At 41.5% G+C, this 22391-nt stretch overlaps 1 protein-coding gene across 1 annotated transcript; it reads right to left on the minus strand.

Annotated features, from left to right (window-relative positions):
• Positions 1-6479: 6479 nt before the first annotated feature.
• Positions 6480-11045, minus strand: PHLDA1 (pleckstrin homology like domain family A member 1). The gene is made up of 2 exons (XM_047742162.1): positions 9364-11045; positions 6480-8903 (listed from the first exon to the last, which is right to left on the minus strand). The coding sequence occupies exon 1, from the start codon at positions 10572-10574 to the stop codon at positions 9390-9392; it is 1185 nt and encodes a 394-aa protein (XP_047598118.1). The 5' UTR covers positions 10575-11045; the 3' UTR covers positions 6480-8903; positions 9364-9389.
• Between the last annotated feature and the right edge of the window lie 11346 nt (positions 11046-22391).

Genomic DNA, 22391 nt, shown 5'->3' on the forward strand with positions numbered 1-22391 from the left:
CTTTAACTGGCTGTGTGACCACGGGCAGGTCATTGCACCCTGCCTCCCTGACCCCACCCTTAGCTTCAGGAAGTCTGAAGGGGACTTTGTCTAAACTCCTAAAATTCCGTTTTCAGCTTTGGTCTCAAACTCACCACTTATGCAAGAAGAGAGGTGATACTGACTACCATTTTATAGAAGGCAAATACCAAGAAGGGTCCACTAGCTATTGAGAAAGTCACGCAGCTCAGATCTTCCAGTAGCTACCTGGCACTTTTTATAGGTGTTGCGGATTTAATTAGGCATCGGAAATTTAATTAGAACTTCTGGCAGTAACTGCAATTATTGAATAGGGTGCCTGTGCATTGTGGAAGGATCAGATTCACTCTCACACCTGCAAACACAACTCATAGACTCACATCTACCTAAAGAGTCTCCTTCGTAGTCAGGGACTAAGGATAAAGTTACTGACTTATTCTCCCTCCAAGATCTAGCCATTCCCTCCAGTTGTGGTGTTGAAACAAGACAATAGGAAATGGCAGAGGGCCCTGGCACCACCACAGACCATGGCTTTGTCATAGGAGTTTAGGCAGGGTGGGGCTAACCCTCAAAGCAGGATGCTCAAGCTTAGAGGGAGGCAGCTCTGCCCAGTGCTGTTCCAAACCCTTCAGATGTCACGTTCTGCAATGAAAAACTGAGCAACCCACCGTCATTAGCCATGAAAGTTATTAGCAGGAAAAGTGCTCACACACACACACACACACATTGGGATCATTAAAGTGTGTGTTCACAAACTGCAGCCAAGTTTTGTAGAAATGGGCATTTCGTCAACAGTGAAAAACCAGAAAGAGAATATGCCTAAAATTATTACAAGTTTGGTTTCTTTGACTGTGATTAATCACAAAGCCGCTCTGCGCTTTCGAGGTGATGAGTCAGCCCTGACAGGGTTAGCTGCACTACTTGGTAAATTTGCTCCAGCAGAGTTCAAAATCATTGCAAAATAACTGACCTGTGTGAACTGTCAGCATTGGGAGAGAGCCAGCGGAGGACAATGACATAATTAAAACGTTGAGACTCCTCAAGAGTCATTTCCTGTTTCTTTCTGTACAACGGTGGAGTACTCATTCATCGGGACGTCTGGTCTCACAGGATGGCAGTACGTGTTTGCTCGCTCCATTATAAATGACTCTGGCAGGGTTTGAGAGTAAGCAAGAAAACCACATGGACGATGTTTTCAAGTCTTCATTTCCGGAGTCTACCTAAACATCAAATGCTTCAGGTGAATGCCTGGCTGGGAATAAGCCACGCCCACATCCAGCCTATCTCAGAGTGGTTAATGGTGATCTATCAGGTCACAAAGTGGTCAGCTCTGTCCTCAGGTGCTAACAATCTCTTCAAATTAAAGTCAGATGCCAAACAACCCTCAGACCAAGGGTTACAAGGCCTATATCCACAATCCACCCACATAGTCCTCTAAATCTCCAAAGTCCTCTGGCCCCCACCTGTGCCATCTTTGATAACCAGACTCACTTTGAAGGCAATCAAGGCTGGGGCTCTAAAACACTCACACTATGATATTTAGTTGCCTTTCTGTGCAGTGAGAGTTTCCAACAAGGTCTTTGAAAAAAAGCAAATCAAGTGAGAACACCTTGTTCAATAACGTCAGATGGCCAGTGAGTTCATTCTTCAGGTTTTTCTGTCAGTAATTCTGGACAGTTGTAATATTACAGTCACATGATTCTTTCCACTTTAATATAAATATAAATTTGGCTTAAATTCTATTAAAAAGAAAACCACCAGAATTACTTAATGCTATTTTTTTAGTTGCGATAACCTTCTAGTTCTTAAATCCAGATTATTTGGATTGGAATACACATGTTTATTACATACACATATGATATCTATAGGTATAATAGATATATAGATATAATATCTAATCCCTCTTAAAATAGTATCCAGATACTAACAATGTTTTTGTTCCCATAGTGCTTTGCTATGAGTAAAGTAATTAAGTGGTAGCTCTGGGACTTGAACTCATGGAGATTTCACTGCCACTTCATAGTGTGTCCATAATTTCTCCTCAAGAGCAGGACTACCCTTCCTACTTACAAATGAGGACACTATGGCTCAGAGAGATTAAATGAGCTGCCTAATGTCACAAGACTAAGCAGAGTCAGAACTAGAATCCAAGTCCCTACTCTTTTCAATAAGAGGAATACATGAAAATATTTATTGAGGGTATTGACAATAGCATAAGAACAGAAACTCACTGGGTGACAATAGGAAAAGCAATGAAATATCAAAACAGTGGGATATGATGTTGCCATATGACTTTAAATAATAGTAATTAGGATGATAGCTACCACATAGTGAATGGGTACTTTGTGACAGGAACAGCAACAGCCCTTTATGTTAACTACCTAGTTTTGGGTTCACAACTCCATGAGACATAGCACTGTCTGCATTTTACACATGAAAACTGAAATTAAAATACATCACTATCCGAAAGGAACTCAGCTAACAAGAACAAGATTACCTGGCTCTAAAGCATGGTTTCTCAACTTTGGCGCCATTGACATTTTGGGCTACGTAATTGTTTGTTGTGAAGGTCTGTCTGTCCTGACCAATGTAGGATATCGATGCCTGACCTCCACCACCAGTTGTGAAAACCAAATGTGTCTCCAAACATTGCCAAATATCTCCTGGGGAACAAAATTGCTCCAAGTTGAGCGCTTCTAGTCTAAAGCATAGGCTTAACCATTATACCATATATTGTGTCCAATACCAGCAGCCTTCCTACAGAAACATGATGGTAGAAATAAATATTTACAAATATTGTATGTGTGTACATACAGATGTATAAATATGTATATTCATACATTCTCTCCATATAGGTGTTCACACACAGACGTAGTCATAGAGAGGATTCCATGAGAAATATATTCTGAGACTCTCAGATTTGATTACAGGAGGTTTGGGTGGGAAGATGGGGGAGGATCAGGGTTCCTGGGAACCTTACCTGTGAGGCAACAAGGGAAACAAGATTGGTCAGAGGGGGAGCTGAACTGCAGTGCAAATTCACTGTTGAGACAGGATTCAACAATTCTATAGGGAGCTCTGGGAGCTGGGATGCCCCTTACACGTGTCCTGATTGACACACAGGGCCTGGTCTTTATCCACTCTCCACAGATCAACCACTGGACATGGGCTATCCCCAAGGAGGGGTGCATCCTCCAGCAAGGGGCCTCTCCCTGAGACAAGGCTGAGGACAATTCTAGGGAAAGGCTCTCTGAAAGCACAACAGTCACCAACACTCCCACACCTAGGGACCAAACATCCTCTGCCCTGAAGCGGCCATCTGGGTGCTTGCCTCTGCAGATACATATAAGAGTATTTTTATTGTTTAATTGTAACTTGCTTAAAATGCATAAGAATGTGGACCAAGATTGGAAAGTAATAAGCAAATGAAAATAGGAGTACTATGAATAGTGATTGTTTTTCTTTTTCAAAGTTAAATACAGGGATGTTGCCATCATACTGGTCTTACCATTTAAAGGAAGTGCTGAGATCTCAGAAAATACAATTCATAGCTTTAAAACGCCATATATCATATATTCGTACGGCTATAAGATTCCCAAACCAGTTTATCTGCTGTATGCAGGGAGCTTCTAAGCACTTTGATGTGCATTAAGTTACTAAATCTTCTCAAGAACCCTAAGGTAGGAATTTTTATTAATCCTTTAACAGAGAAGGAAATTGAGTTTCCAAAAGGTTAGGACAGGCAAGATCTACATATCTGGTAGGTGATAGAACCTGAACTTGAAGCCATGTAGTAGGGCTCTGAAGTCCTTCCAAACCAGCTTTACCACCTTTTCACACGGTACCCCTGACATCTCCTTGTAATGGCAGTAATTTGTCTCCTCCTCTTTCATTTCTTCTTTAAAAAACAAAGAAATGCAGAGTAGTAAAGCTATCACTGTACGACTGTGCTAAAGGATAAAAAAAATTTGCCTTCAAATTCCCCACTTGAAAGTCTTTTGAGATGTAATGTCTTTTAGATACCAGTGGAGATTTTAAGAGTAAAGTTATATTATTTTCCTTCAAAGAATCAAGTCTCCTGCTCTCACCCTGAAACAGGAAGCTTTATAGGTAACCTGTTTGAAGGATGATTCTCTCAGAGTCAAGGCTTTACGCTCTCAAGAGACTGAGGACTCGAATCTGTCAGGAACTCTGAGGGAACTGCCTTCAAGGTCATCAAGCTAGGGACCATTTCTCATCCTCTGGGGTGCTATGAAAATTTCAGCTTAAATTCATTAGCATTCTGAAAACTAATTATTTCATCAAAAGATCTTAGTCAATTTTTATATTCTTTATTAAAAATTCCCAGGTAGGGGCACCTGGGTGGCTGGGGTTAAGTCCCTGACTCTTGATTTCGGCTCAGGTTGTGATCTTAGGGTTGTGAGATCAAGCCCCACATAGGGTTCCATGCTCAGCTCAGTGTCTGCTTGAGATTCTCTCCCTCTGCCCCTTCCCTGCAAACACTCCCCCACTAAAATAAATAAATAAATGTCTTTAAAAAGTTCCCAACCTCAAAAATGGCCCTTTTCTTCCCAGAATGGCCATGGCCTTTGTACCAACCAAGCCTTTTAGAACCTTCCTGCCACTGGAACATATATTGTACATGCTACATGAACAAGGCCTCCAAAAGGGCACAGGTTGATCATCACAATGGATACTTTATTTGAAATGGAATGCATCTTGAAAATATGAAAAATAAATCACATCTCTCCAAAATCATTTGAGACATATTTACACAAATTATGACCACACTATTAAGTTCACAAATATGACATTTTCTAAAGCATCTAGTACCTGGTGATGCTTGGTTTTCAGAAGTCAACATCTGCATATTCTAAAACTAAGCAGAAGACTGATGGTAGAATGTAGCGGACGATAGTTTTATCTTTCTTCTCAAAATAAATACAGTGATCCAGAAGGACCACCTATTATTAAACCTTCCCCAAGGCCTAACTGATCACTGGCTTTTATGCTTTTATGCAGATGCTTCCAGAGTCCTTCTGCTACCTTCACTGGACCATCATGCCCTGCCAGGAAAACCCTGTTGGATTCTACCCTCCATTCAGCAAATGTCCTGCCAACAAAGTCACAGACCCCTCTGTCATCCAATCTTCTGTAAATCTAGATTAGCTGTTCAACACTGCAGATCAAAAAGTCACCCTTTGAATTATGTCAAGAATTTAGAAAACAGATCTTTAAAACCCATTCAACAGAATTCCACAATTAATACATTTTAGGTTGCTTTAGGTAAACATGTATTATTTCTCTTGAAAGAATTACTGATATACTCCATATCAAGCTCTATTAATTCCCAAGTTTAAATTTTAGGCAGCAGCTGAGGGCAGTATATTGGTAAAGCAAAAGCAAATTAGCTTGACATTTACAAAAGAGAAGGAGGAATGCTCCCAGGCCCCTTTTCTCCTACAAAGCTCTGAGCTCCATGGGATTGTTCTGGTCTCCCTCAAGTCTTAGAGCCTCTTCTCAGCCTGCCACTGCCCAAGTGGCGACTGGAGCCCAACAAAAACCTCATCACCTTCCCTAGGGACAGAAAACAAGCAGTGTGCTTAAACTCACACTGGCAACAAACTCATGTAGTATCAGATTTGAAGTGAGGGGTCTTTAAGAGAAACGGAGTATTGATGTATGAGAGCAGGAAGGAGTTAAAGGAGACTGCCAGACTTCCTCTCCGTAGGGAGCTCCTTTAAGCAACGATGAGTTGCTTTTTGGTTTTTGTTTTTAACCTCCATCAGAAAAAAACATGTGAAATGAAATTATAAAGTCAGGTTGATTTCTACATGAGAGAATCCCAGCTTCCTCTATGACAGAAATGCTCACTTTGAAAGGGCCCTTTATACTCATTTACTCTCTGACCTCAGCCCTCCCTTAGGGCACACGCAGATCTGTGTGCATTTCTGCTAAGTCTGTCTAAGGAGCTTCGTCATAAGGCTTAGCCTGCCCCATAGTACTTGTTCTTGGGAACGACATGAAAGCCAGTGAAGGAAGCACTGTGTGACGCAAGAGAAACCACCTCCTGGATACTGGAAACTACATATTTTTTTCCTTCTTTCATTCATTTGTTTCAACAAATAGTGATTGAGCTCACTGTGTCCAAGACTTGGTGTCAACACAAGTTCAAGAACAAAAGTTCAGTTTCCAGATGGGGACATTCCTTTTCATGTCCTTTTCCACCTCTTTGCATTGTGTTTATTTAAGGGGTACATTTTCTATTGGACCTGCCCTTTCCCTTTTTTCCTTTTCTTGGATTGAAAGAATTGTTTTTACCTTTGTCCATGAAAGTGATTTTTTAGGCCTCAAAATACCTTAGGTAGTTTGTATCATTTTCTTACAGAAAATGGTAGAATTCGGCCACTGACACATTAAGTGATTTGCATTTATATTTTGTTTTGTTGAGTTTTAGTAAGCATGCTTTTTTTGTTGTTGTTCTGAAAAAAAAAAAAAAAAGATTCAGCCATAATCATTTCAAAGTGTCAAACAACAAAAAACATCCTATTCCTCTCCTTTCTAATTTCTGAGGTTTCACAGGTAAATAAATGCTAAGAGGAGTTCAGACTAGAGAGCCACTAAGAGGGTCAAATCAACCACAAATCACAGCCGACCAAGGAATATGGGCCGTGGAAAGACAAGATAAGGAACCATGATTCTGGTGGCCCCAATAACCACCACAGTCATGGGGGGGCAAGAGGGCACAGAAAAGAAATTCCAGTAGCCACGAGGGAACCTGGGCATATTTTTTTCAACAACACTACCTAGCCTATGTCAGCTAACACCATACAAATGCCTTTTAAAAGCCCACACGAATCTTAATTTTTAAAATATTTGGTATGGATTTTACTTTTTTTTTAATAGCACAAAAACATGAAAGAAAAAACTATGGTTTAATTGGAGGTTATATGATCTGCATATATTAAAACAACAGTACAATGAGCATTATCTAAGAAGCACAGCTGTGGTTCCAGAGAAGCCAAACCACACTTGACTTAAGAACTCTTCAGGTTTGCTGTCGGAACTGCCCGTCATATATATCCATATATGTGTGTGTGTGTGTTTCTAACATTTGTAGCATATTTTCATAACTGTGGCCATATTTTCATAACTGTGGCCCACTGGAAGTGGGAGTCTATTAAGTTTTGCTTGTCATTTGCCTCAGTTTTCTTTTTCCCCCACAACTTTTCAGACTAGAGTTGTGATCTCAAAATTTCATCATTTAAATATTGCACTAAAAAGTAATTTGATCTAAACTCTTTTAGGTGGAAGAATAAAGACATCTCTAGCATGAAATTCTATTTTTGTTTCTGTACTACCTAACTTAGCAATAACCTAATACTGACCATTCCAATTTGGATGCTGGAAAAATACTGATCAAGACTTTGTTGAAAAGATAATGGAAAACAGAGATCGTCAGGAAAGCCATGCAGATAGGAAGTGATTTTCAGCCCCAAGAGGATTTGGTATCAACTATGGCTCTTTTTAAGCTTAAGTAGCATCTGCCCTTGTGGATTTTGACCATCCTTTTGATTTGACACAGAAGAGGGTTTGTTCCACCTTTAAAAGCACATCCTTCCCCCTCCACCCCACCCCTCAGACTCCTGAACTGCTAAAACAAGACTGGGTTGTTTTCTCACTGAAAATCCAGTGTTTATCCAGCCCTTCCTTTTTCAATTTGAGTTTAGTTAACCTAACTACAAAACATAGAACCCTCAAATTTCTCAAAGAGCAATAAAAAGCAAAACAATTGGTTTCTCTAATCAACAATATTTTCAGTATGAATACAAAAAAAACTATGACTCTTAGTCCTTCGAAATATTTACAAACTATATATTAAAGTATGAGATTCTAGAGTATATTTCTAGAATACAGTAAAAGGGTCAGAAAATGTGGTTCAAGTAGACTGTGCAAAGCTCTTGGAGAAGGGTAATCTCTAGTGTGGATAAGAGCACAAATGTTCTCAAACAAGCTGAATGGTTCTCTTTTTCCCCCACTGTGTTTTTTGAAAAGCCTAATGCATTCATATTCAGAAATCACAGACATCTCTTATTAGTCCCTTCAAACAGATGATATAAGCAAGGCTTTTCCCGCATTACACCAGCCCTACCATATATTCATGATATGCTCATCTTGCCATCAGTTGGGTTACGTATTAAATATTTGGGATTAGATGTCATTACCATGAACTTCCTTTTAGAAAAGCAATTAGATTTTCGTAGTTATATAACTCTGAACATTTAGTTTTTTTAAACTTCTACTCTATAGAAAATATATGCCTAAGGGGGAAAAAAATCTCAAAAAAAAAAAAAAGTAATATCACAGAGTTTAATTTGAACCACCTGGCATAACAATGAAAGTGTCAGACCTTCTGAAAATGCCCTAGGAATAATGAATGAATTCTTAATGTTTTCCCCTCCACCGCCCTTCTACATTTTTTTTCTTTTCCAAGATTAGAATTTACTAGGGAATAAGTTTTTAAAAATAAACTTTTTTGGAAAATGGCCTACATTCAGAAATGTCTTAAAACAAGCATTTAAAAAACTAATAAATAATCATAAATCAAAATACATTAAAATAAAATTACAGTACATCATTGCTCCTAGAAGGTCCACCATACTGGAAGATCCTTTCAAAGGTTCATAAATAAAGCCTTCTGGACTGAAGCCGTTTCCTGCATCGTGATGAAGAGTATGCAGAAAACTAAGAGGAGAGGAATCTCAAGTTATCAGCAGGGTGATGTCCAAACTACTTGATCTGGTGCGGGGCGGGGAGACTTTTGTTTTCCATTCAAGTGAAGACAATAGAAAGGTGCTCGTCCCACTTCCTCAAGTTCTCAAAACCTGGAAAGAAATGACAAGCAATTAAGTCATTGGCTCAGAATCCTCCAAAACCCAGCTCTCTTCGGGCCAGTCCGGCGGACAAAGCGAGCTCAGAAAGACACCGGGGTCGCTCCCTCGAGTGTCCAGACACACTCGAGCGGCGCTGGTGACACGGACAGAGCCAGTGGCGTCGCTGGGAAGCGCACAACCGGACCCGCGCGGGCCAGGGCGGGCGGGAGACGGTCCGAGAGGCCTCTCAGCCTAACCCGAGTTCCCCCATCCCCCACTCTATGCCCGGCCTCTCCTAACTCCAGCTTGCTACCCTTCTTTCTACATCTCCAGAAACTTGTAATAACTTCTCATTTTCCCCTCCAAGCACCACATCCGTGAATTAGGCTTCCTACTTCTCCTTTCCGCGAGACCTACTCCTGAGACCTACTCCTCGGAAAAGCCCGTAGTAGCCCCATTGCCGGGACCTTACCTTGTCTGGCCCGGGTGCTGCCCCCTTCAGGCAGAGTTGGAAGTGCTGCGGAGAAGCCGGTGGCCGTGCGGCTGCGAGAGCGGCTGTTGGTGCGAGTGCGGTAGTTGTTGTGGGTGCGGGTGCGCGTGTGGGTGCGGATGCGGATGCGGACACGGGTGGAGCTGCTGAGGTTGGGGCTGAGGCTGGGGCTGACGCTGGGGCTGGGGCTGGGGCTGGGGCTGAGGCTTGGGATGGGGCTGCGGCTGAGACTGTGACTGGGGCTGAGGCTGGGGTTGGGGTTGGGGTTGGGGTTGAAGCTGCGGCTGTGGGGGCTGCTGCTGAACCAGGTGCTGCTGCTTCTGCCGCGTGGACTTGACCGCCAGGATAGCCTGACGGTTCTTGTACTGCACCATCTGCAGCGTGATCTCGGCGTTCCAGCCCTGGTCCTGCGGGCACCGAAAGTCGATCTCCTTGCCCTCGGCCATCACCACAGTGAAGTACATATACTTGCCCTTGCGCTCCACGCAGTCCACGGTCTTCATGTTGGAAAAGTGCAATTCCTTGAGCTTGACTGGCGGCTCGAGGCTGGCCACGGACGGCCCTCCCGGTTGGGACGGTTCGGCCGGCCCCTGCCCGGGCTGTTGCTGCTGCTGCTGGTGTTGCAGCTGCTTGGGCGGGATAAGCAGCAGCCCCTCCTCGGTGAGGATGCAGCACTTTTTCTTCCAGAGCTGCAGCAACCCGTCGCTGCGCTTCTCCAACACACCCTCCTTCAGCGCTTTGCAGCCACTGCTCTCCAACATCCTCCCGGCATAGGGAGGAGCGCCGCTCGGCTCGGCCTCTCCACTTCCAGCCGCCCGAGCCGGGGGCAGCAGCAGCAGCCGCGCGCCGTCCTCGCCCCAGCGGCTCCCGCGGCCGCCCGCCCGGAGCGCGCAGAGGAGGCTAACACGCAGGAAGCAGAGCGGCGGTGGCGGAGGCGGCGGCTCAGGGTCCCGGCAAGCCGGCAGCCGCGTCCTGATGCGCCACAAGGTCCCGGAGCTGCGAACCTCCGGGCCTCTGCCGTCCTCTTGCGAGCGCTCACCGAAGGGCACTGGCCGGGCCCCCTCACGGCGCTTTTGAATGAGCCATCTCCCCCACCCCCGAGTGACACCCAGCGGAAAAGGCGGCTCTTGGCGCCCGCACCGCGGGGGAAAGCCCAGCTCGGAAAGGCGCTCTGCCGCCGGCGCACGCCTCATTAACTTGGGGCCTTTCCAAAGCCGGCCGCGTCCACGCCCCCCCGCATCCCTTGCTCCGCCTCTCGCCGCCCACTCGCTTCCGCGCTCCTTCCAGGCGCTGGCTGCAGGGATCCGAGCCCCGGAAACTCCTCTCCTCCGCCTGGGGCGACAGCCGAGGGCGCCCCAGCTGCCCCGCGACAAATGCCGACGTCCAGAGGGCGCCGAGAGGCCATCCCGTCGTCCCGCCTATCCCCGGCCAGTGGGGCTCTCTAACAGCTTCAGAAGATGAGGACGGGGGGCGGCCAGGCAGTACCTGGAAAGCCAAGCCATCTCGCTGCCCTCGGGAAGCAGCCCCGGGGATTCGCGGTGAGCTCCGAGACCCTATGTAAACATCCCAGGGCACAAAGGCCGAGAGGATACGGTGTCTTTACACTCAGGTTTGCTTCCAGGCATTAGCTCTTCTTGGAGCGGAGGGCGATTGTTAAATCAGGGCAATAGTGCTACCGTCTGTCCCGTCTGGAAGGGCTAGAAGAGAAGGGTGACCCATCCGCACAGACTGCAACAGTAAATCAACTGCACTTACAGATCCCAGGAATGCCCAGTGAGATATCGCACACTTTAAGAACAGCTTAGCTCTCCAAACAGCCGACTGGGCTCCGCGGGTCTCTCTCTCTTTGGAAGCGCCTAACGGACCAGATCGGTTTTGTAATCTCTTGCATCTGTGACCTGGGGAAGGTAATGCTGTACTCGCCCCTAGCTCCCTCCTACTACTCTCGCATCTTAAAAAATTCTGTATTCTAGCAAACAAGAGGGAATAAAGAGCACTAATCGAAACCAAACCTGTTGGTGGGGAAATTCATCCATTAAGTAAAGAGACCCCCCGAGGGTGTACCGACCCTGAGGATATGCAGGAACACACTAAGAAGAAATAAATCAGAGCTGGCCAAAGAAGACTGCTTCTTGTGCCCAAGAAAGGAGGGAGGACTTCCTATGGCTGAAACAAAGAATTCAAGCGAAGAAATGAGCGATGAGGTAGGGGAGCAAGAGTCATATCCTATGTGTCATGCTGAAAAATTCAAACTGAACGCCAAGGTAACTGAAAACACAGAACTTTTAAACACAGGAGGGTCCTGAATGTCCGTGTAAGAAACATCTTAGCAAATGATCCAATTCCAGCACAGTCCTGAGTCCGCCTGAATTGCACTTGGCAGATTCTCAAAGCCTTCAATTCTTAATGGATTAGCAGTCTTTTATGGAGAAAGGCAACTATTAAAATCGTATAAAATTTTCTATTAAGATTAATTTTTTTTAAATGAACAATTCTGTATACCAGTAACAACAGTGCACCTAACATCAGTTCTTTCCCTGCCTTCATGGGACAAGTGAGCATTCCAGAGAATTTCTGCATGACCAGCTGTTCATCTTTTTAACAGAATGCCATTCTTCAGCTCATGTGGAAAGGAGTGTGCAACTCAGAATCTGAGGGCAGGTGTAGTTGATAAGGACATTCCATGTGGAAAAATGATACAATACAAACTTGACTGGGTAAAAAACTAAGATGTAATCTTGAAATGCAAGCCATCTTCTTAAGAGAAAATATGTTTGGTTATTTAACATTCTGCAGTTAATCAACATGCAGCAGATTCATTCTAAATTACTTCAAAATGTCTGAAAACCAGCACGATTTTCAAAAGCACTCACTTTGTAACTAGATACTTTACCTTTCCAGCTGAATATTTCACTATGATTTAGTGACTTTGTGAGCCGCTCAGAAGTCAGTCTACAAGTGCCTTCCTTGACCACAGTGCATCGATTATTGGAGATCTCAGGTGTGTAGGAACCTTGTAGTTGAGGGACAACTTTGCTCTTACTTCAACAGTCACATCCAATTCACAAAAATGGCCATGTTATAAAAAGACAATGACACAAACTCACAAAAAAATTACAGAAAATTAACTGTTCTGCCCAAAATATCACAACCCTACACAAGATCACTTTCAAGTTACTAACGTTTCAAAAGCAAACTAATGAAATCACTGCTTTAGTAAACCAGTTTGAAAACGCAGATTCAAATTGCATATTACATCTGTCTATTAACATGTTGTGTATCAGCAGCATCTGACAGTTGATTAGCTTCCCCTCTTGGATACAGTTCTTCACTTGGCTTCAAGGACATAGCCCCTAATTTTCCTTCTACCACCCCAATCATGCTCAGTGTCCTCTGCAGGTTTCTCCTCTTCCCCTCTTTTAGTCTCAGAATGCCCCAGAGCGCAATCCTCGGTTCTCCTCTTTATCCATACTCATTTGTTGGTCTCATCCACTCTCATTTTTAGGAATGGGCCAGAGAGTCCCCAATTTATATCCAACGGCTTGTTGACAAAGAATGAAAGAAAGGCTGTATTAACATGCCAGGCAAGAGCACACACACTGGTGAAGATATCAGAATAGCTCACTAGAGGGAAGAGTCTAAGGGGATTTTAGGCTGTGGAAAACAGGGTTTCTAGAGCTTTTGCTAATAAAAAATTTAAAAATACTGCTCTGGATAGGATAGAGTCCCTGGATGGAACTGGTTCAATAAGGATCTGTAGTTAAAGCCATGTTTTTTGCTTTTTTGTTTGTTTTCAGTATTTTGTTTTAACAGCCTTCAGTTTTGTTATACTCAGGCCAAGTTTAAGTTGAAAATTTTTTTACTCTTCTCTATGGTACTATTTGGATATCTAATAAAGAACTTAAATAGTACATGTTCCCAAGTATTTCTTCACCCTGATCTGCTCTACCTGCACCCCCTTCTCAGTTGATGGCAATTCCACCTGCAGGCCAGGCCAAAAACCTTGGAGCAGTATAGCCCTTAAAGCAAGAGGCCCTTATCCAGAGCCTTGAGCTTTTGAAGAATAAAATGACATGCCTATCTTGAGTTCATACTCATTCTAGACCAACTCCAGGTACTCAGGATTCCAAATACCCTGCCTAAATGGGCTCAACTGTTCAAAAAATGGATTACATCATCAGTGTATGGACTAGTGTATAAAGGCGGTGGACAGATTTTGAACATGCAAGCTAGAATATCCATACAGATGGGGGGCAGGAGGTCCCCCCTTCCCATACAATTCAGAGACAGGGATAGGAAGAGAAGGGCAGGCTGAGGATCAGCTCTCCTCACAAGTAATGTTCTGGTACTGGACTTTAAATCTGGCTTTTCAGGTGTATTTATCAAGACAGGTACACTGAACATATTTCTGTTTAGCAAAACTTTTGAATATTTAACATTTGTGTCTCTATTGCATTCTTGCCCCAGGACTGCAAATACTTAGAAGCAGACCTGCCTTGTAGTATATCCTTTACTCCTTTCTCTTGATACTCAATCCACAAATTGAGGAAATTCCATCAGTTAGGTCTTCAAACTACATATTCTATTTCTTTCCTATTCTTTCATTACCACGCTGATCTAAATTACCATCATCTCTCCATGAATTATTGCAATGGACTCTTTCCTATCTTGCCTAATTCTACCCTAGTTTTGTAATCTATTTTCAATACAGCAGTCAGGATCTTCCCCTTTGTCCAAGTCTGCTCAAATGTCATCTCAATGAGGCCTATCCTAATCACTCTAAAATTGCAACCACCCCCTTCCCTTTAACTTTCCCCATAGTATGTATTATCTCCTAGCATCTACTGAGTAATTTATTATGCCTGTAATTTTCGTTCCTCTTCAAGAGGGAGGGCAAGGACCATTGCTTTTATGGGTCCCAATCACCTTGTATAATTCTTGGCACATAGTAGGAGCTAAATATATGTAGAGATTTAAAACTTAATCAGAAGCCCCTATCTGCCATAAAAACAAAATCAATCTGTTCAAAGGCTTCTGACAGATTTTTCATAATGCATGCTTTCCAAAATTTTCAAAATGAGACTTTATAAAAAATCTCCAAACTTGTCATACCGATATATATTTGGTATAATCTTTTAAAATGAATACTACACATGCTAGATCTCTCTCTAGATCTTAAATGCTGTATCCTATAGACGCTATCTAAATAAAAGCTATAAAGTTTTCTGAGCAACATGCAATTTAATATTGAGAGGCATTTATACAAACTGTCATCCTATTGGTTTCTAGTTCAGAGTAATCAAAGGAATGGAGAAACAATAATGGAACAGAGCTGATAGCAGTTTCTCCTACTTGGCAAATATCCAAAGACTTGTTTAAAAAGTTCAATAATCAATACTGGCTTAAAGACATTTGTCTTAACAGAACCTGGTAACTGAACTGTTTAAATTACAATGTGACTACAAGCTTATACAATCGATGAACTTCTGAATCTGCAATTCAAAGCAGACACTCACAGCAATGTATTATTAAGGACTGGGATACAGCAAGCTTCAGATATATTTCAAAAAATAGCTAAAATCCCAGTGACCTATGAAATGTTTGGTCACTCTCACCAGGAGAGTAGTCTGCAACTTAGACATTTTAGCCATTCAGTTCATTTTAAAATACTATTCCGCAGAAAAACCTTATGAAGATTCTAATCTCCAAAATGCCTAGCTTAAAAGGCTTAAATACTAACTCAGTTAGATACAGAACTATGCAGACTTCTTAGGTTCATCTGCCTAACCGCCTTTTTCACTTCACTAGTTGGTGAAGTGATGCCTCCTAGTGATCAACTTGTATAATACAGCTTAGAGCAAGTCAGAATAGTATTGGGTTGTTTGCTACTCTCTATACTTAATTCATGGGTTAAAACTATTATAACCCATTTGTGGTTCAAGCACTGCCAATCATCTATCTTTGTCCTTTCTGCCAATAGCCAAATTCAGGTTGTTGGTTTTTTTCTCACCTATTCTTCTAATAGGCTAACCACTTGAATCTATACCATTCCATACGTTACACTGCTGCCAACTCTATTTTCTAGAACGATACAAAACTTTAATTATCTCACTGTACAGAACATTCCAACTCCTTATCCTGGCATGCAAAACCCTCCTCAGGTAAGTACCACTGGCCTTTACAATTTACTCTCCTTTCACTCAACCTTCCATTAGCTCCAGTCACTTACTTGTGCACTTTTCTTTACAAAGTCATTTCCTACCTTATCAGAACGTTTGTTCTCCAAAGTCCTATACAAATACCACAGCTTAGCTTTCTTTTGGCTGAGCGGATTTCTTCCTGATCATATCCCACTACTAATGTGATCACTAGTTAACATCTTAGATGAATGTTTTTATCGTACTTAGTAGCACAGTGGATCATGCTAGAGGTTGGTGATGGTGCTGACAGCACTTAAGAAGTCTAAATGTTCTGGTTGAAAATTTACTATTCAAAATAGAGAAGGCAGGCTGAAGACACTTTACTGAAGATGTCCAGCAAGTAACTGAGTTCAGGAGCATTAAGGCAATACTAGCTATGAAGTGATAAATTAAAATATGAGTGGATGAAATGGAGCCCTGGGGTCTAGTTCTCTTCTTTTCATCCTAAATCCAGAATGTAGGAGAAACATTTGAGCAGAGGAAAGTAGCCCAATGAAGGTAGTTTAAGAGGGTATGAGAAACTTGCTTGGGTGCTGTAAACAGTCTCACGAAACTGCTACTATTTCAAAGTACTGATACTCTAGAAGCCTTTGGGGTGGTAGCAGAGAAACATCAGGTACTCCAGTGACTGACGGGGAGAACACCTGAACCTATTTGAAATTTGAGTGTTGCCCTGGCTGAAGAACATCCTCTGCCCCCCTTTAAGAGCCCATGAGCACTTAATATCCTTTCCTGAGTCCACTTCTCAAACTAGGTAAATGCTCCAGTTGTTTACAATTCAAATGTGATAGCCACTTAGGCAATCTCTTCATTTAAAGGACTAGATTGCAAGGATAGAGTCTCCCTTTCAGTGTTCTATCACAACATAGTACATAGTCTTGAAAGGATACAGACTTCAATTTGTTATTTGCTAAAAAAAAAAAAAATTTCAGCAAATGAGCAAAGGCCTTTGCTAGGCATTAGAGGAAAGCAGAAGCGGTATAGATAATGCTTTCCAAAAATACAAGGATGAAGGAAAACAGATGGAATGATATAAACTTGAGTGCTGTAAATGGCAAGGTTACTTTATAAGAGGAATTCAGGCTGTAGGCCAACAACTGGAGGGCAGAGGTTGTGTCACAGAAGACAAGACTGACAGCATAATGGATGTAAGAGTAAAGAGTGAAAGGGACAAAATGTAAGAACTCTATGGGGTAGCCAGGCCCAAAAAGGTGGAGAGATACTTTTACCAAAGATAGAAACCAGGACATCTTTTTTTTTCTTAAGATTTTATTTATTTATTTGACAGACAGAGATCACAAGTAGGCAGAGAGAGAGGCAGGCAGAGAAAGAGGTGGAGGCAGGCTCCCTGCTGAGCAGAAAGCCCGAAGCGGGGCTTGATCCCAGGACCCTTGGATCATGGGATCATGACCTGAGTTGAAGGCAGAGGCTTAACCCACTGAGCCACCCAGGTGCCCCTCCAGGAAATCTTTTTATGGCAAGCTTCAACACTGCCAGTAAACTTACTAGGAAAATCAAATCTCACATTAAAGGGAACAAATTTGCCACACAACTCCTAACTACAAACTACCTGATTCAAGTCAACCAAGTGAGTAACAATGACTATCTCTGCACAGGTCAGAAACTAGGACATTCAGCAGTTGTTGCTTCTAATAAGATCCCATTTACACTTTCAGTCATTGTTTCAACCTCATCTGTTTCCAAGGAAACCATCATGCACAATGAAGTGAAAAGCCTCAGATGAAGTGAAGGACTCTGGTCAGCATGCAATTCTTTGGGCTATATTCCTAAATCTTACTGGGGCCTGTTTACCTATTTCTGCAATGTAGTTATTTGCCTCTTATGTTCCAGGATATCCTTCATCAGACCATCTTTTTCTAAACATGAAGATCCTCAGCATATGTGACCAATGTGACAGTCATCTTAACCTCCCTCCTCCCAAACTCAGCTTCAGCTCTAGATGTCCAGGTCTACCCTATTCACCAGTCTCCCTTTGGTGTTGGTACCAGGAAATCACAAGCTCTTCTTTCAACAGGACTGGATGCCAAGAGTCTTTGCCTCCTTCAGTCCCACTGCTGCCTAAAAACCTGGACATGATGGGTAAGAGCTTGCAGCAGCCATTTCAGCCACTAAAGCAATTTAAAAAATAAGATAAACTAGGAAAATGAAAAGGGGAGGGGAAAGGGGAGAGAGAGAGGAGAGGAGAGATGGAAGCCATCCATATGCCATGGACAGCAAAGCAAAAGCCTTTGAGAACTATGAAGCTCCCAAACCAGCCCCAGAGTCTAATTTACACCTAGAAGAAAACGCCTTTCAACCCACATCACATTTGGTTTGTTTGGCCAACATGTGTATGCAAACCAGGCACGGCGGAGGGGACAGCGTATGTTTAAAACTGATCCAGATAAACTCTTATGTACTCTAAAGTATTTGATATTCTGAAATCCCTAGCTTTATGAAAGTGCCTATTTAACCACTAGTGCACACAGGAATATCCGTAAGAAGCCAGTGAAGACTTCTCTTAGAGTGGGTAGGAGCATAGGCTAAGGCCAAACAAGTGGACATCACACCAGCTACAACACAGACCAATGGTGAGGACGTGTTAGTCAACTTCTATTTTACGTATACAGAGAGAGTAATTACCATCCTCAAGTATAAAGATTAAATAAAGCATTATTTCTATTATCTTAAATGAGTACACATTTGGATCTTTCAAAAATGATTAAGATAATGCTATAAAAGCAAAATCCCACCTAGTTTAAAATAGAAATAGTATAGGAATATATTTCCCTGAACTCCTCAAAATATACCTAACTTTTAAAACCGAATCTAGGGGCACCTGAGTGGCTTAAAGAAAGAGTGGATTAAAGCCTCTGCCTTCGGCTCAGGTCATGATCTCAGGGTCCTGGGATGGAGCCATGCGTGGGGCTCTCTGCTCAGCAGGGAGCCTGCTTCCGCCCCCGCCCCCTGACTGCCTCTCTGCCTACTTGTGATCTCTCTCTGTCAAAGAAATAAAATCTTTTAAAAAATAAAAAATAAAACCAAATCTATACTTAATGGTCACCTTATACTTATCATTTAAGGTTCTTTTACTAATCAATCTTGACATTTTTATGATTAACAGTGAGCTACTTATGTGTATATTTAGGAGTCTCAATTGTCCAGAAGACAAATGATAAAAGATTCTAATATGATAGAGTAAATCATTCTTTTCTTTCTCCATTAATAGGCATGCAATACACAATTTAAAACTTTTTTTTCTGGTCATTTTGAGAAACTATTGTAGCCAACTACTTTCATAAAGATAAAGAAATTGTGGCCATTGTAAGATTTCAGTTTCTCTCATTCAGAATCTTATTAGACCTCTAGGAAGATGTAGTCCCCTTCTGTTTAAACCTGGGTGGGCTTTTGACTGACTATAATCAATAAAGTAAGCGAGGACTTCCCAGATTACATCATGAAAGGGATACAACTTTTACCTCTTGGAACCCAGCAATGCTACTGTAAGGCAGTATCTAGGTAGAAATCTGGCTACATCCCACCTAAGGTCTCATCCAACATCAACCACCTGTGCATGAAAAGCCTTCAGATAATTCCAGTCCCTGCCCTTGAAAAGCTACCCCTAACAATGCTCAGTACAACAGAAATGAACCAAGCAGAGTCAACAATATAAATCCTGTGTTTTTTGAGAGTGGTTGTTATCCAGTACTAGGTAACTGCAACTGTTGATACTTTCTATCTCACAGAACCACTGAATTTACAGAATATACACAAACCTAGCATTATTTTACCATTTTTCTCAATATTAAGCCAAACAGTATGTAGTTATTTGACAACTACGAAGGACCTTAGGCTATCCTGGTTGACTGAGATTGAACTAATGAGAATCCATCATTTACCTTGCTACAAGACTCTGTAAGAATGTTTTGGTACAATGCAAAGAGTCCAGATAAATCCTAATTCATCTACACATACGAAAGTTTGCTGTACAACTACCATCTTCCAGGCCCAGTGTAAGATAGGAAATCCAACAGTAAGCATGCATCCCTAAACTACCTCTTAAACTGGAAGAACCGGTTCAGAACTGAAGGTATAGGTATTAAATAAAACTGAAGGGTAGGTATTAAATCAAAGAAAAAGAAACTCTATGTTGAGTAAGACATGCACAGAAGGCTAGTGGGAGGAAAAAGTTGAAAGAAAAAGCAGCCAAGCAGAGCTGAAACTGCAAATGCAGGTTAAACAGGCTGCGTTGTTGACATGGGTTGCTCTAAAGGTTGTAGGCCCACTCACCAAACCAACTGAACAGAGATCAGATCCAGCTTCTAGTTCTGAAATTCACATCAACTTGCCTAATCCAAGTCTAAAACAGCATCTTAGGGTGCCTGGGTGGCTCAGTGGGTTGAGCCTCTGCCTTCACAGCTCAGGTCATGGTCTCAGGGTCTTGAGATGGAGCCCCGCGGACTGGGCTCTCTGCTTGCAGGGAGCCTGCTCCCCCGCCCCCTGCCTGCCTCTCTGCTTGTGATCTCTGTCAAATAGATAAAATCTTTAAAAATAAAATAAAATAGCATTCTTATTTCAGACATGTATCTCATTGTTCACCTCTATAGATTACCTGTCACAATGTCCAGAGCTCCAGGTAGATGTTAGGGATGTTGAAGATAGGCTGATAACTTGGGTGTTCTGGAGCATTAATATCCAAATACTATCAGACTTAGTTTTACTCTAGATTATTTCTGGATGTGAGCCAAGGCCAAAAAATTAGCATATGAAAACATGCTAATTTGAAAATAGGTGAGATTTCTTTTTGAAACTAGCTGACTTTAGAGAACTAATTATTTTCTAATTTTACATAAAAAACTTTCAAAATGGGGGAACAGGTTTAGATTTCTCATCCAGTTTTCATCTGTTCTTTTGTATGCCAAGTAGAGCACCTCTTAGCCAAGAGCCATTTTGCCTTTAGAAACACAACACAACCCCAACTAGTTCTAAAATTAACTGCCAAAATCAATTTAAAATGTGATTCCAACTACAAGTTCTAGATTTTCTTATGTTTGGGAAGCACATTTACTAAATGCTCATATGGTTCTAAGTCCTAGACGCATTAATGTATTCTCACTAATGTTCACCACAATCTTCACAAAACTATGAGGCTGAATGAACAGTGACAGATGAACCCCAAAGCCTGTATTTAACCATTCTACCTCCACCACCCAATATATTAACTATTTTACTCCCACATTAATTTAAAAACTGATAGTTCATCCCTTGTTTAGGGGCTATACAGCCTTAATCTAAAATTAGATCTTTTCCATTTTTATTCATGTTTTTTATTCCTATACAGCAACCTCACCCACAATTCTCATTCCTGAGTCCACCTATTTGATGAAAGTAGTCACAAATACAGACTGGAGAATGGCAGTTGGATTAACTCTGAAGCATTCAGTGTGTATTCAGTTTTTAATCCATTTTCACTGGTCAAAACAAATCTGCTTGCACATTTAACATTACTTGTACTGTGATTCTGTTAAGAATGTCTTCATAATTAGAGGAAAAATAGCATTTAGAGGGTAAAAGGGTATGATGCCTGCAACTGTCTTTTAGAAAAAAATGCATGTATGCTTAAGAATATAGGGCTATGTAGCAAAATCAATAAATGGTGACAGAAGAACACACAAGAATTCTTTCAACTATTTTCAGAATTAGAGTTATCCTATCTTTCATGTCCTACTTTTAAAACTGCCTTCACAGAAGGGTCATCCTCACTTGAAATACTCTCAAGAGGTGGTTTTTAGCGTTTTAAACCCTTTAAAAGGACTTCTATGACTTAGTCTTCCATGGCTTGGCCCTTTCTAATCTCCAACCAGTCTTTCAACACCTTGAATGTACCCCAGACTGTCCTACTTCAGGACTTTCAGTGTGTTTCCTCTACTACCTTCACTGAACTGCTTGCTCTCTGCTCAAAGGATCCATCTTTCAGTACACAATCCTACTCTTCCTTGAAATTCCAGCTAAAAGCGGTCATGTAAGTTTTGAGTCTTCTGGTAGAAACTACTTCACCACTCCACAAAAAATTTATCATAGCCACAACAGTCTAACTTCATTACAAATATCAAAATTATGACTATGAATAGCATTAACTCTTGATATGAGGTCTGTCAACTTCTGTCACTTTTCATCACTAATCCCCAAATTCCTTCTTGGTTTTTAAGTTTAAACCACACAAGGAACTAAAAACTACTTTTATCTTAAGCAACATTTTCTCCTGAGTTTCAAAATAACAGAACTCAAAACAAGTAATTAAGAGATCTACAAAAACTACAAACTCTTAATTTCCAATATGAAAATTAAGCAACTGGATTAATGACTTATTTCCTGCTGGCAGTTTATTATTTCTAAATTATTATGCTCCATTGCTCATCTATTTTACACTTAAGAAAATTAGTCAATGCCTTAATTTTTTTAACTGAAAAACCTAAAAGTACATGATGTCAAATGGAAGAAACACAAGATACAAAGTATACTATATTTTTTGAAAATATAATTAATACATCAATTAAAAATTTCTCATGGATCAACGCTCATCCTTTAAGTAATTTCACACCCCAACAAAGATGTCTCCATTTCTCTGAAGTCACATAAGTGATCCCTAATTATTCCAAGAACTTGGTTTTTTAATCCAAGTTATATTCTGATACCTAGATTTTTAAACCAGTATACAAAGTCACCACTATGAGTTAGTTAATCTCACCATTATCATTTACATTTACTTTTCAGCTATTAGACTTAGTCCTTTAAGTCACAAATTACCTA

Source organism: Lutra lutra, chromosome 8 (assembly GCF_902655055.1).
Source record: "Lutra lutra chromosome 8, mLutLut1.2, whole genome shotgun sequence".
Taxonomy (NCBI): Eukaryota; Metazoa; Chordata; class Mammalia; order Carnivora; family Mustelidae; genus Lutra; species Lutra lutra.

Excerpts from the sequence above, each read along its gene's own strand:
- PHLDA1 (XM_047742162.1), bottom strand. The coding sequence starts at position 10,574 with ATGAGGCGTGCGCCGGCGGCAGAGCGCCTTTCCGAGCTGGGCTTTCCC.